Source organism: Heterocephalus glaber, unplaced genomic scaffold (assembly GCF_053883595.1).
Source record: "Heterocephalus glaber isolate CG9 unplaced genomic scaffold, H.glaber_assembly_v1.0 deba00001613, whole genome shotgun sequence".
NCBI lineage: Eukaryota > Metazoa > Chordata > Mammalia > Rodentia > Bathyergidae > Heterocephalus > Heterocephalus glaber.
The window spans coordinates 5,104,047-5,119,111 of NW_028258384.1; the positions used below are offsets into that span (position 1 = coordinate 5,104,047).

Consider the following 15,065-nt stretch of genomic DNA (forward strand, 5'->3'; position numbering starts at 1 on the left):
TCCCCAGTACAAAAAAAAAAAAAATTTTTACAAGCCGGGTGTGGTGGGGCACACTTGTAAACCCTGCACTCTGGAGGCTGAGGCAGGAGGATCACCACAATTTTGAAATCAGACTGAACTACTTAGCAAGAACCTTTCCTCACCAAAAAAATTTTTAAAAATGTATTACAGTAAAAGACACATTGCCATTAATTCCCATCAAAATACTCAGAATAGTCCCCCTCATTTTGAACATACTTATTCCATTGTTCTTGGCAATGTCTTACTATAATACCCTTTTAAAAAATTTAAATCTCTTGTATGTACATTCTTAAATGTGGAAAACAAAAGATCAGGATAATTATTGAAAATTACAGCCAGGCATGGTGGCACATGCTTGTAAACCCAGCACTCAAGAAGCTGTGGCCAGCCTCGGCTACAAGTGAGTTCAAGACCAGCCTGAACTACATAGCAAAACCCTGTCTCAAAAACAAAAACAGGGGTGGGGGTTTAGCTCAGTGGTTCCACCACCTGCCTGGAAAGTGAAAGGTCCAGAGTTCCATCCCTGGTACTAAAAAAAACCAAAACCAAAACCAAAAAAACCCAAAGAAAACAGTAGTGAAAACCAATACAAAATGGTAGCCATGTGCAGAAATAGGCAAATAGTCTTTTTTTAAAAATAGAGACAGGGTCTTACTAAATTATTCAGGCTGGTCTTTAATTTATGATCCTGCCTCAGCCTGCCAAGAATCTGGGATTACAGGTGTGCACTACCATACCCAACAGAAATAGTTCATTCTAATGGATTTCATAAATGTTTGCTGATGAGCCTCACTCACATTTTTTTTTCTCATCATGAGACCACGATATCCTTGAAAAGACAACCAGGCCGGGATATATATATATATATATATATATATATATATATATATATATACACGCACACACACACACACACACACATACATACATACATATATATACATACACCCCCCCCCCGCTGAGCTACATCACTGGTCCTGCATTATATCTTTCTTAACACAATATAACTATACATGTGCAAAACAGAGTCTACTTCCTAGAGAAAGTTTCTGATCAACAGATGTAAGCCTTTGGGTCCTCTCAATGAATAATCCTATAATGGAGAATGAATTATACAAAACAATTATAACTTTAAAACATCAGCCAAGAAAATAACTCAAAAAAAAGAAAACCTTGCTGGGTGTGGTGGTGCACATCTGTAATCCCAGCACTTGGGAAGCTGAGGTAGGAGGATCACCATGAGTTCGAGGTCAACCTAGGCTACTTAGTGAGTTCAAGGCCAGCCTGAACTACATAGTGAGACCCTGTCTCAAAAAAAAACAAAACAACAAACAAAAAGAACTAAACAAACAAAAAGAAAACCTTACAAAATAATCCAACTCTCTTGCTTTGGTTCTACACTCACAATAATATCCTTCTAACAGTAATTTTTTACACTTTTCCATAATAAGGCAAGAATTTTGTCTTTACAAGCTGTGATAAAAAATACAGTGAATGTTGCTGCCAAGAGCCATCCAAAATAGATAGGTATGTAAAAACATTATGGTACTAGGGCTGGGGATTTAGCTCAGTGGTTTTGCCGCCTGCTGCACAAGCGCAAGAACCCGAGTTTGATCCCCGGTACCAAAAAACAAAAAACATTATGGTACTGGTGTGTCCTCATTAACCTTCTTCACCAGATATGGCACCATGCTACCTGGCTCTTCTCCAAAGTCAAAATGACCATGGAAAGTAAGGTTTTGAATTGATACAGGATATTGAGGCAGACAGGATAGAAAAATTAAAGATACTCATAAAAGACGACTTTAAGTAGCAAGAGTAAGTGTTCAAAGTGATGGGGGACAGACTGGGGATTTAGCTCAGTGGTGCTGGGCCTGTCTGGCAACCACAAGGTCCTGAGTTCGATCCCCAGTAACACAAAAAACAAACAAACAATAAAACCCGAAAGTGATGAGGGGGTATTCTGAAGGAAAATAATGGCAATGTGTCTTTTATTGTAATAAATTTTAAAATTTTAAGCAGTCATCTTATTTTTAATCATACCCTATATATAATTGTATATTATTATTACTCTGACTATATAATACAATGAATTAATGAATAAATAAACCCTTTGGTTACCAATGTCTATGTATTTTTATGGTTTTGTTAGTGTGCACAAAATATTCAAAGGTAGATAAATTCTGACTACACTGCTAAAAGTTTGATTTCTGTGTCTAAAAAGCAAAGAACTAGACCATGGAGTGTTTACTCCACCAAATGCTGCCCACATTTTAAGCCAAACTCTTTTTTCAGTATTCGTTTAGCTATATCGCCTTTGTGTCTAAAACGGAAAAAAAAAGCTAAGTAACGCGTAAATATTTCCCTAGAAAAAAATTTTTTTTTTTAAATTACAGGGTTACAAGAACCAATTCCAGTGTACTTCAGCAACAATTTACCATTTCCATATCTTTGACTTTATTTATATACGTAAATATGTATCAACAGAAAACGTAATATTTATGTTTTAACATACATGACACTATTACTCTGCAATATGCTTTTAAAAATTCAATCATGTTGAATTTGTATGCCTGATAGCACACATATATTAACTTCATTCTCACAGTTATTAAGTAATTATGCTATTGCTAGACATTTAGGGTTTTCCCTTTCTTTCCAATTAAAAGTAATATGAGCTGCGGGCGTGGCTCAGTAGTAAAGCACTTGCTTAGCAGTATGTATAAGACCTGGATTTCATCCTTAGTATCACACAAAAAAAGTTAAAATGAACATCCTTATACATATCTTCCTGTACATACGTGAAAGTGCACCTCTAAAAATGGAAGTGTTAGATCACAGGGCAGAAATACTTTAAAACTAAAATAAATAGGGCCAGGGATTTAGCTCAATGGCACTGTGCCTGCCTCACAAGTGCAAGGTCCTGAGTTCGATCCCCAGTACCAAACCCCCCCCCCAAACCAAAAAACACCTAAAACAGGTATAATTGCCCTCCAAGGTGGTTGTATTTAATTTATAATGCTATTCATCAAGGTAGGAAAGTATCCATTTCCCCATATCCTTGCCAAAAATTGGTTTGATGGATTAAAGTTCTATGTTATCATTACTGTAATTTTTATTTCCCTGATTTTTTTGGGGGGGGGTACCGGTGATCAAACTCAGGACCTTGAGCTTGCGAAGCAAGAGGTGGCACCACTGAGCTAAATCCCTGGCCCTATTTCCCTGATTATTAACAAAGCTTTTTTTTTTTTTTTCAGTACTAGGGATTGAATCCAGAGGCCCTCTACTGCTGAGCTACATCTTCAGACATTTTATTTTGAGAAAGGATCTTGCTGAGTTGCCCAGGCATGGATTGGATCGAACTTGTGATCCTCTGGCCTCAGTCTCCAGAGTGCTGGGATTCCAAGTGTGTGCCACTGTGCCCAGCTAATAGAAGATCTTTATAACAAATCACTTTTTAAAAAGTATCTTGCAGGTGGGGGATTTAGCTTAGTGGTTCCACCACCTGCCTCCCAAGCGCAAGGTCCTGAGTTTGATCCTCAGTACCAAGAAAAAAAAGGATCTTGTACGGCTGGGTGTAGTGGCACACATCTGTAATCCCAGCACTTAGGAGGCTGAGGCAGGAGAATTGCTACAAGTTTGAGGTCAGCCTGGGCTATATAGTGAGTTCAAGGCCAGTCTGAACTACATAGGGAGACCCTGTCTCAAAAAAAATAATCCTGTAGTTAACACAACAGTGAAAAGCAAGAAATGAAGGGAGGGAGGAGAGAAAGGGGACATAAAAAGAATTAAAACATGTTATGTACAGATACCAACTCCTCGCAATGAATGTAAACATTATGTGCTGCAAATATGTACTAATAAAAATTGAAAAGGAAGAAAACCAAAGGAGTGAAAAGGCAACCTATGAAATCAGTGAAATTATCTGGAAATCATTTATCTAATAAGGGGTTAATATTCAGAAAGTATAAACAACTTCTACAACTCAACAATAGAAAACAACTTGGTTTTAAAGTGGGCAAAGCAAGCAGGCCTGATGGTGCACACCTGTAATTCCAGCTGCTCAGGAGGCTGAGATAGCAGGATTGAGAGTTGGAGGCCAGCCTCAGCAACTTAGAGATCCTATATCAAAAATAAAAAATAAAAAGGATAGCGATGTAGCTCAGTAGTAGTTTGCCTAGTATGTATGAAGCCCTGTGATCAATCTCCAAAACCACAAAAAAAAAAGAAAAAAGGGCAAAGGACTTGAATAGACAGTTCTACAAAGAAGATATACAAGTGGTCAATAAGAACATGAAAAGATATTCAACATTACTAATCATCACAAAAATAAAAATCAAAACCACAATGAGCTACCACTGTCATCATTAGAATGATTAATAGAGTTTGATCCCCAATACCAAAAAAAAAGGAATGAAAAAATATACACACACACACACACACACACACACACACACATATAACCAAAAAAAAAAACAATAACAAAAGACACCAAAAAAAATTTAAAGGGGAAATGTCTAAAACAGATGATGTACAAAAAGACAAAGATATCAAAGAAGTATTTCTAACAATATGAAACATGAAGTGTAGGTAGAAGAGAGATTAATTTTGTTTTGTTCTGTTTTGTTTTTTTGGTACTGGGGAATCAAACTCGGGACCTTGTGCTTGCGAAGCAGGCAGCAGAACCACTGAGCTAAATCCCCGGCCCTAGAGATTAATTTTGGACATAATGAATTTTTGGATTGGGAAGTTCTTCATATGAGCATGTATAGCAAGGAATTACACATAGATCTTTTTTACATTTTATACAATTATTGCGTTCAACTATGAGTTAGACAAACTTACAACAAAGACAGAACTGAGGGCCGGGCATTTAGCTCAGTGGTGTTGCCGCCTGCTGCACAAGCGCAAGGACACAAGTTCGATCCCCAGTACCAAAAAAAAAGAACTGAATCTATGTCCTTGATTTTTTTTTTTTTTTTGGTTTTTTGAGACTGGGTCTTGCTATGTAGCCCAGGCTGGCCTCGAACTCACAGTAATCCTCCTACTTCAGCCTCCTGAGTGCTGGAGTTATAGGCATGTGCCACCACATCTGGCTATTTTTGTTTTTTTGAGACAGGGTCTCATTATGTAGCTCAGGCTGCCTCAAATTTGCAATGATCCTCCTGCCTCAGCTTCCTGAGTACTCAAGATTATAGACAGATATTTTCATGCCTAGGAAATCTATGTCCTTGACTGTATGCAAGGGGTAAGAACAAGTAAAGGCTGAAGCTGAAAGCACAGACATAAAACCCCATGACTGATAAAGAGATGGGTATGTAATCCAGCACACAGGAAAAGGGTTCAGCTTTGAACACAAAGGACCTTTTCTATTAAAGACAAGAGGCAGGGAATAAAGATGGTACTGGCTCTACTAAGGACTTCACTATTGGTGACATAATGATAAGATTTGTGTTGTCATTTCAGTAATTACTTTATAAGTTATATACTTAAAGTGTTAAATTTTATTTTATATTTCACCTCAATAAAACTATGTATAAGTTAAATATATGTACAAGTTTCTTGATTATTACTCAATTTTCATATTCTAACAGGTTAGCATTGATTACTACCTTTTGACTATTTCTTTCTTTCTTTCTTTTTTTTGGTACTGGGGATTGAACTCAGGACTGCGCACTTGCTAGGCAGGCAATATGCCACTGAGCTACATCCCCAGCCCTGATTACTACCTTTTACGGTTTATTCAAGTTTAGCTTTTAGTTCACTAACTACTCTAGATCTTATATAGGAGCAGTCCTATTAAACTTCTTATAGCCACTGAAAAACATGTATTCTACTTTATTCATATTTTACCTATTCCTGTGCTCACTTTGGTAGCACATATACATATTTTATCTATCCCTACATAAGAGAATAAACCAAAGATCTTACCATCTGAAATACATCAGAGCCTTCATCAAAATCCACCATGGCAAAAAATATCCTATTGGTAAATGCACTGGAATATCGCCAAGAGTTTGCCAGGATCTGAAATTCTTCATCAGCTTGCCTGGATGCAATCAAATTTGTGAAGATAACATATAAAACAGTTTCTAAAATCAATGTAGTGTATCAGCAGTTGTACAAAGTCCAACTAACCAATAGCAATTTTGTATAGGAGAAATATTAAAAATCATTCACAAGTAAGTCAGCCTCTGATGACAAGGTTAGGAACAAACCTTGTTTTGGCATGAAAAGCCTTATCCCAAGTGTTGGTGATTTCAACAGAAATTAGTAATTGCATGCCTCCATTTCATGCTTTGTGCCTGTTTCTTATATTAAAGCTCTTTCAGTGGTCACTAGAAAAACTTAACTAATTGACTTGCAAGTTTTTTGTTGTTCTTGTTGTCTCTCTATAAAATCTATATCTATATGGATATAAATGTAGGTATATATATATATATATAAAGATACTAGAAAGCAAAAGCTACTTTATCTTTTAATATCCACCATTTTGAATTATCAGTGATGTTTCTGTTTAAATACCAATCTTTGTTTCTGAGATCATTCAGAAACAGCAAAATAAAACTGATAAACTACTGTTTGATAAAAATTTAGTGAGATTAGTCTCCATCTCCAAGATTAACAAACACTGCAAAAACACAGACAAAAAAAAATCTCTAAATTATATATGTTTGGCTTTAAAAAAGTAATTTTTTTTTGCTACTGGGGATAGAACTCAGGACCTTGTGCTTGCCAGGCAGGTGTGGCACCACTGAGCTAAATCCCCAGCCCTTAAAAAAGTAATTTCTTGCTGAGGATTTAGCTCAGTGGTTCTGTCACCTGCCTCGAAAGTGCAAGGTCCCAAGTTTGATCCCTGGTACCAAAAAATAATAAAAAAGTAATTTCTTTTTACTGACAAATAATAATTGTATAGTATATACATTTATAGAATAGTGTGATGTTTTAAAATATATATACTTGCAGTTGCACATGCCAATAATCCCAGCACTGAGGGAGGCTTAAGTAGGAGGGTGCAAGTTTGAGTCCCACTTGGGCAACTCAGTGAGATGAGACCCTGTCTCAAAATAAAAAATAAAAAGAAAGTGAAGCATTGTGGTATGTCTCTATAATCCTAGGAGGATCCCAAGTTCCAGCCCAGACTGGGCAACTACTTGGGAGGCTGACACAGGAGGATCACTTGAGCCTGGGAGTTCAAGACCACCCTAGGCAACACAGAAAGACCTTGCTTCTCTAAAAAAAAAATATATATATATATATATATATATAGAGAGAGAGAGAGAGAGAGAGAGAGAGAGAGATCTATTTATTTCTCTCTATAGATATAAATGTAGATATAAAGATACTAAAAAGAAAAAGCTACCTTATTTTTTAACATCTACCATTTTGAATTATCAATGATGTTTCTATTTAAAGAAAGCAATCTTTGTTCCTAAGACTCAATTAATGAGACCCTGTCTCCCCTTTTTCCATTCCCACCTCCAGTCTTCTAGTAACCACCATTCTACTTTGTGCTTCTTTTGAGTTTGATTTTATTAGATTCCACATGAGATCATATACATCCTTGTTCTTTAAGAGCTACTTGTTCTCTTATATTCCCAGATGATGCTATCATTATTGCATAAACATCTAAAGTTTCAGGTAGACCACTTAAAATTTTGGGAGCCTGTGCCTTCCAATAATGGAAGAATATTTATTTTATCTATTTTCTGAGATTGTTATGATAAAACAAGAGTATGAAGTTAAAAGTATTCATAAATAACAAAACACTATATCAATGCTATTGGTATAGATATATAATTTGATATCAATTTATAAAATGATTGATTTTTAAATTATTCATAGGATGGCTACAATCCCTTATTTACACTTTCCCACAAACATGGAGAACCAAGAATTAGTCATAAAAGAGAAGTAACAGTATGTACTACAGAGATCCTAAGTAAGATATACACATTATTTATATACCCACTGAACTAATTTGGTTCTTCTGGAATTGAGAAATGATTAAAAATCTTATGAGTTAATTTTAATGTGTAATTGAAAGCTCATACTTGCAAACAACACATTGTCTATGAAGTTGGAGAGCAGTGAACATAACAATAACAGAATAATTTCTTGGTGGGGCTTTAACGAGGCGCCGGAACTTGTCTCCATTCATTCTTATTACAGGTCTTTTACTGGTCCACTCCATCAGCTGACTAACCTTTTCAGATAACACCATCTTAAAAAGACAAAGTGAACATGCAGTTAATACACTCAATTTTCAATTTTTTATTAGTACACATAATACATGACTACTTTCATCATGGGTATTTGGTACATGTACATGATACCTCTTAATTTTTTTTATGTTTCCTTCCCCTCCTCCTTCCCTCCATCACTTGATCCCCTCATTTGCAAAAGATCAATCTTGCCATTTCCTCTTTTATTTTGCTCTTTATTTATACTTTGGGTTTTTTATATAAGAGAAATCATATGGTATTTAACATATTCATTATGGAGCCATAATTTGTATGTCTTTCTGCCAGGCTGAACCACTGGCAGTACATGCATGACTGTCAGGCATCATGAGACAATCACACACGTACTATCAGTGGTTTAAGCCAGTGGGAATGTGTCCAATCTGCATGTCTGATTTATTTCACTTCACATAATGGTTCCTGCCACAATGCTGATGTTGGATGATGGCAGTGGCAGCAGTGGCGGCTGTGACTGTGGACAGGAGACATCTACAGAGCCACAGAGATGCCAAGCAGCCTGTCTCCCACATAAGGTGTAGATGGGGCACTGCCTGCAGAACAAGTCCTGCCAGCTTTACTGGACAGAATCCCCATGTCCATGGTAGGCTGTGGGACAAGTAAGGTCCTTCCTGACCTGTTCAAGGATGTCTAGCTGGATCTTGTCAAGAAGGTAGAACCCTTCAGTGGCACTAAGTGATGTGTACAAGCATTTCATCACAGAGATGGATGACGTTGGCCCTCTTAAGGCTGAGTTTCCATCTGCCACTCAATATGTACCCCCTGGCCACAGTGCCCCATCTACCAGCTACACAGAGCCTTCTTCAGAACCACCATGCAAGGCCAGGGTGGCTAAGTACAGAGCCAAGTTCCACCCATGTGTGACAGCTAAATATGACACCAAGGCCCTCACTGGTTGAGGAAGCTTTAGCTGAGTAGTAGTATGTGTGGAATACTGTCAGTCACATGCCATCAAGATGATTGAAACCAAATACTGAGAGGGGTAGGGGTGTGTGAGACTGAACTGTGTGCGCTGCTCTGGGTGCGCCAACATCATAAAGCTGGTAGAAGTGTTTGAAACACAGGAGCATGTGTATATAGTGATGGACCTAGCCACAAGTGGCGAGATCATTGACCGCATCATTGTTAAGGGTTCCATCATTGAGTGCAATGCCATTAGGGTGCTTCAGATTGTGCTGGATGATGTCCAGTATCTGCACACACTAGGCATCACACACTGTGACCTCCAACCTGAGAATCTGCTCTACTACCACCCAGGGCACTGACTCCAAGATCATCATCACTGACTTTGGCCTGGCTAGTGTCCCCAAGATGGGTGAGGATTGCCTGACGAAGTTCATCTATGGCACACCTCAGTACATTGCTCCTAAGGTCCTGGTCCACCAGCCCTATACAGACTCTGTGGACACTTGGGTGCTGGTTGTCACTGCCTACATTTTGCTCAGTGGTACCATGCCTTTCGAGGATGACAAATGCACCTGGCTGTACCAGCAGATCCTCAGAGGCAAGTAGTTACTTGGGAGAGCCCTGGCCTAGTGTGTTCATTCTGACCAAGGTCTTCGTTGACTGCCTGCTGCTATCCGAGTAACTGCACTATAGGCCTTGAGGGATCTGTGGGTTGTAAACATGGCAGTTTCTTTGTCTGTGAAGAATCTGCACCATTCCATCTCCCAAAACATCCTGAAACATACCTCCTCACACTACCAGAGCATCAGGTCTGCCCAATCTACATGCTCCAGGTGCTCCACATTCTCTAACAAGTCATATTGTGTGTGGGAGCTCAACATGTGCTATCCACAGCTATACAACTAGAACAGCTGAGCCACCAGCTATGGCATAGACACACCATGGGCTATGCTCTACTATGCCATCTGGGCCCAATACTCTTTTGAAATAGGCCTCATGGGCAATGGTAAATAGAAAATGCTTGGCCCCAGCCCCTGCTGTGTTCCCCCAGGAGACCCTGTTCACAATGGGCCTAGGTTTGGTGTGATGGAATGGAGGTGGCCCAGGAGGCTGAGATTCCCTTAACTGGGAGCCTGGCCTAGTACTGATACCCCTTTTGGTGAGCAGCTACTCCATATGAGTTGGGGGAAGGGGGCCGGGGATTTAGCCCAGTGGTTCTGCTGCCTGCCTTGCAAGTGCAAGGACCAAAGTTCGATTCCTGGTACCAAAAAAAAAAAAAAGAAAGATGAGGGTCATCTCTCAACATATGAGTTGGGGGAAGGGATGTATCTTAGCCTTCACTGTCTCCTTCATCCTTTGGCTCTTCTTCAGACCAAAGGGGGCTACAGTGCTAGGTGCAAGCTGTTCTATGCCCATTACTTCTGGAACTCCCCTTCCATCCACTGAACCTTCCTCCCTAGCTCTTACATTCCAGGCCTTTTTATTCCTTAAGATTAGGCTCCTGTGGCAGGGCCAGCTTTGGCCTTAGCTAGAATGCAGGCCCTGGTTGCCTTGACCCCTGGTTAGATCTAAGCAGTCCCTATCTCCTAGCCAAGATCTTTCTTCCTTCATAGTGCTGCCAGGGACCCCTCCTGGCCCTAACACTTGCCAGGACCTCTGGTGGCCGTTTTGTGGCATGGACCTTGGCCACAATGGTGGTAGGATCACCCTAGCTCCAAACCCTCTGCAAGGGTTCCTGCTCACCACTCTCAGTTTCTTCTTTGCAGAGCCCACTATTGCCTCCTTCTCCACCCTGGATGCCCATTTCATTTCCCAGATGCCTCCTGCTCAACTATGGGGGAATAAAGAGAGCCCCACTGCTACTACCTGGGGAATGGGGGCACTTGGGCCAAGACAGAAGGTTCACCCTTAGGATCCCACTGTCTAGTGCAATCCTTTGGCACCACCCATTGCTCTTTCCCTTCAGAGGCCTCTGTGCTCTTTTGTGCAGCTTCATGAAGGTACCATCTAGTGTCTAGCCTGGGAATGGACAGCCAGAGGTGAGCAATGGATGTCCATATTGCAAACCCATAATCCTCCAAAAGGAAGTGAAAATAAAGGAACTGGTACACTGTAGGAGGTTCCTGGTGTCGCAGGAAATATGAAATATTATTTTTTTAACCTGTTAACTGTATGATATGCCAAGTTTTTGTTTTTTAGAAATCAAAGAATGAGGGCCGGAGATTTAGCTCAGTGGTTCCGCCACCTGCCTCACAAGCGCAAGGTCCCAAGTTTGATAGCCATTACCAAAAAGAAATCAAAGAATGAGTCCTAGGAACGATGGAAGTTAAAAGTAGGAAGATATTTATTGATAGGAAAGCTCCTGAGGGGCAGGAGGGGGCCTGAGTGGGTAGCCCAAGGACCCCACTTTATACAGTTTTATAGGGTAAAACCCATGTGGGTATAACGTGGCCCATAGCCATGAATATCCAATAAGGTTACAAGTATAGTCACTTAGGTAATAGTGGTCCAATTGGGAAGCAAATCATATACCAAGCATGGATGGAAAGAACAAGGATTTTTTAGGATGTGGTGGGTCCAGAGGTCTCTGGTCACCCCCAGGGTGGTCAATGTCTATCTATACTTTACTAAGCCCAGTTTTTTGAAGAAGTATGTGGGTCTAGTCATCTTGTCTCTATCTTGAGGCCTGGTTTTTAGCCGATGTGTAGCTGTGGTATGTTTTATCTTTGTCCTGGCCCTCTCGAGGACTTAGCCCTATCTGACTGCCTATAGTATTTTTATCTAGCTCATCTATCTATATTTTCTCCTCTGAAAAAGTATCCCAAACTACTCTGAGGGGGCAAGGGGCGATGACTGCTCTAGGTATTTTAGGTTGAAGAGGGTCGTGGTTGTGGTTGACAGTCAGGGATATCCTTTAGAAGGTCTATCTAAAGGTCTTTGATAGATATCAGGCATTTTTTATCATGGGTAGGCATATAGCTTTAAGTCTGGAGGAGACACTGCCAGAAAGACAGTTAAGTATATATGGGCCAAACAATAAGATCACCAGGAATATTATGAGTATACCCAACAGATGTTTTTACCAGGAAGAGCTAGTAATAGCCTTTTATAGGGAGGATAAGGAGAAGTCCCAGGGAATCTCAGAATCTGACATGGCCTTAACCTGTTCTTTAATATTTAGTTTATGACTTAGATATCTTATAGGCTGTTGAGCAGGTCCTCAATCCTGAGTAAGCACTCTTAAAGCCATTTTTTGCCTTTTGTCAACATATAGATTGAAATGGTGTCTTATTGGTAAGCTCAGTGTAGGGGCATTTAGAAGCATTTGTTTTAAGCTTTTGGAATGTAGTTTGGGAATCAGGTTTTTAGGTTAAAATATGGGTATCTGTTTTTGGGGGGTTTTTATAAGCTGATAGAGAGGCTGTATAATCTTACCATATCCTGCTATCCAAAGGCAACAAAAGCCCATAATTTTTAGGAACCTCTTTAGCTGTTTTAGGGTCTTAGGCAGTGGGAAGGAAAGTATTGGTTTAATTTTTTTTTTTTTGTCTTTGGGTTTTTTTTTTAAGATATGACAAGGCCTAAATATTTTATCACAAGGCTATAAAGTTGTGTTTTAGATCTAGAAACCTTATAACCCCTGTCTGCTAGAAAATTTAGCAGAGCACTGGTATCTTGGCTAGAGAGTTTTTTTGAGGGGGGCACATATCAGTATATCATCTATATATTGCAACACTGTGACCTGGGGAAACTCAAAACATGTCAGGTCATGGGAAAGCGCTTGTCTAAACAGGTGAGGACTGTCTCTGAATCTTTGAGGAAGTATAGTTTAAATTAGTTGAGAGGCCTGATCATGAGGTTTTTTAAACACAAAAAGAAACTGAGAATCTGAATGTAAAGGAATATAAAAGAAGGCATCTTTTAGATCTAACACCAAAAACTAACAGGCATCTTTAGGAGTCTGAGAGAGGAGAGTATATGGGTTAGGTATCACTGGGTGAATTGGCACTATTGTCTCATTTATCAATCTAAGATCTTGTGTTAACCTCTATTTTTTATTGGGTTTTTGGACTCCTAAGATTGGAGTGTTGTATGGGCTATTATAGGCTTTAAGTAAACCTTGTGTTTTTAGGTTGTCAATTATAGGCAATAATCTCTTTTTAACCTCAGGCCTTAGAGGATATTGTCTCTGGTGAGGAAAAAATAGTAGGATCTTTGAGATGAATCTGTATCAGGCAGCATTTATTGTCTTTCTAATTTTATCTTTAGTTATCTACACTTTAGGATTTTTGTTTTTATAAAAGGGAGACAGTGTACCTGACCTGGGTGTATATAGATTATGGTATTTAAACAGGATAAGATAGCTCTCCCCAGCAGGGGTACAGGATTTTTAGGCATAATTAAAAAGGAATGGGTGGGGCTGGGGATTTAGCTCAGTGGTTCCATCCCCTGCCTCGAAGGCACAAGGTCCAGAGTTCTATCCCCCTACCAAAAAAAAAGGATAAATATGAGTATTTGTAGGAAAATGGCCTGAAAACATATTTTTCCAGAATGAATGGGCAGCCTGTTTATCGAATACACAGGATACATTTACAAATTGAGTACACAAAATGAATAACTGCACATTCTCCATCCAGGGTTCATGGTATGAAGGCCTCGGAGGGTTTAGCAAAGGCCCAAGATTCCAGACTCCCCTGTCTACTCTCAGGACCAGGTCTACCCTGGGCAAGAAAGGAAATAAATCCCCAGGGCTTCAGGACCCCAAAGACATTTGGGACAGTGGCAGGAAATTCTGAGGCTGTGGGGCTTAGGCTTTCCTCTCTCTCCTAACCAGAGGGCAGTGAGGACAGAAGTGGGGATGTATAAGGTACAGTCATCTTGACACAGAATGGTTTCTGGTTTTTAACCCACTGAAGGTAGCACATACAGAAGGAGAAAAGTGTGGTCCAAGGCTGCCCACTGGGAGGAGCTAAGTGGGGGATCAAACTCTCCCAGGTTCCTAGGTAAGGTCAGAGACTTTACCCTGGTCCCTTTCGACCCACTGAAACCAGCTATGAAGGGAGGGACTTTGAGCTTCAGCCTGGTGGTGTTGTTGTTGGTGGTGGTAGGGGTGGGGAGGTACCATGACAGTCACTGAGACAGTTCTGGCTCAGGCCTCTGGGAAAGCACTCCAGAGCCCCATCCACCTCCTGGAAGGGCTCCCTTTAGCCTGGGGCCCAGACAGGAAGGTTAATGCTATGGAGGAAGCCAGCATAGGGTGAAAGGGGCAAAAGCACCTTTCATAACAAGGCCAATACCCCAGGCACCCAGGGTTCAGAGGCAGGTCACACAGTATGGCTAAGTTCCAGGGAGAGGTGTGCAGAAACTGAGAAGGGGAACTGAGCATCCCAGTATTATAGATAGATGAGCTAGATAAAAGATAGGGCTAAGTCCTCGAGAGGGGCAGGACAAAGGTAAAACATACCACAGCTACACATAGGCTAAAAGCCAGGCCTCAAGATAAGAGACAAGATGACCAGACCCACATATTTCTTCAAAAAACGGGGCTTAGTATAGATAGACACTGACCACCCTGGGGGTGACCAGAGACCTCTGGATCCTCCACCTCCTAAAAAAATCCTTGTTCTTTCCAGCCACACTTGGTATGTGACTCACTTCTCAATTGGACCACCATTACCTAAGTGACTATACTTGTAACCTTAATGGATGTTCATGGCTGTGGCCCACGTTGTACCCACATGGGTTTCACCCTATAAAACTTCTATATAAAGTGGGGTCCTTGGGCTACCCACTCGGGCCCCCTCCTGCCTCTCAGGAGCTTTCCTATCAATAAATATCTTCCTACTTTTAACCTCTGTTGTTCCTAGGACTCATTCT

General features: G+C 40.2%; 1 protein-coding gene and 1 pseudogene across 1 annotated transcript in view; one reads left to right on the forward strand and one right to left on the reverse strand.

The window, feature by feature from the left end:
* Magt1 (magnesium transporter 1) overlaps window positions 1-15,065 on the reverse strand; it is a 59,099-nt gene that overhangs the window by 28,498 nt on the left and 15,536 nt on the right. Inside the window, exons 2-3 of the mRNA XM_013066562.3 lie at window positions 8,076-8,245; window positions 5,953-6,070 (exon numbers count right to left, since the gene is read on the reverse strand). Coding sequence (XP_012922016.3) covers window positions 5,953-6,070; window positions 8,076-8,245 — 288 coding nt within the window. The remainder of the gene's footprint in view (window positions 1-5,952; window positions 6,071-8,075; window positions 8,246-15,065) is intronic.
* Window positions 8,857-10,203, forward strand: LOC106007915 (serine/threonine-protein kinase H1 pseudogene; annotated as a pseudogene).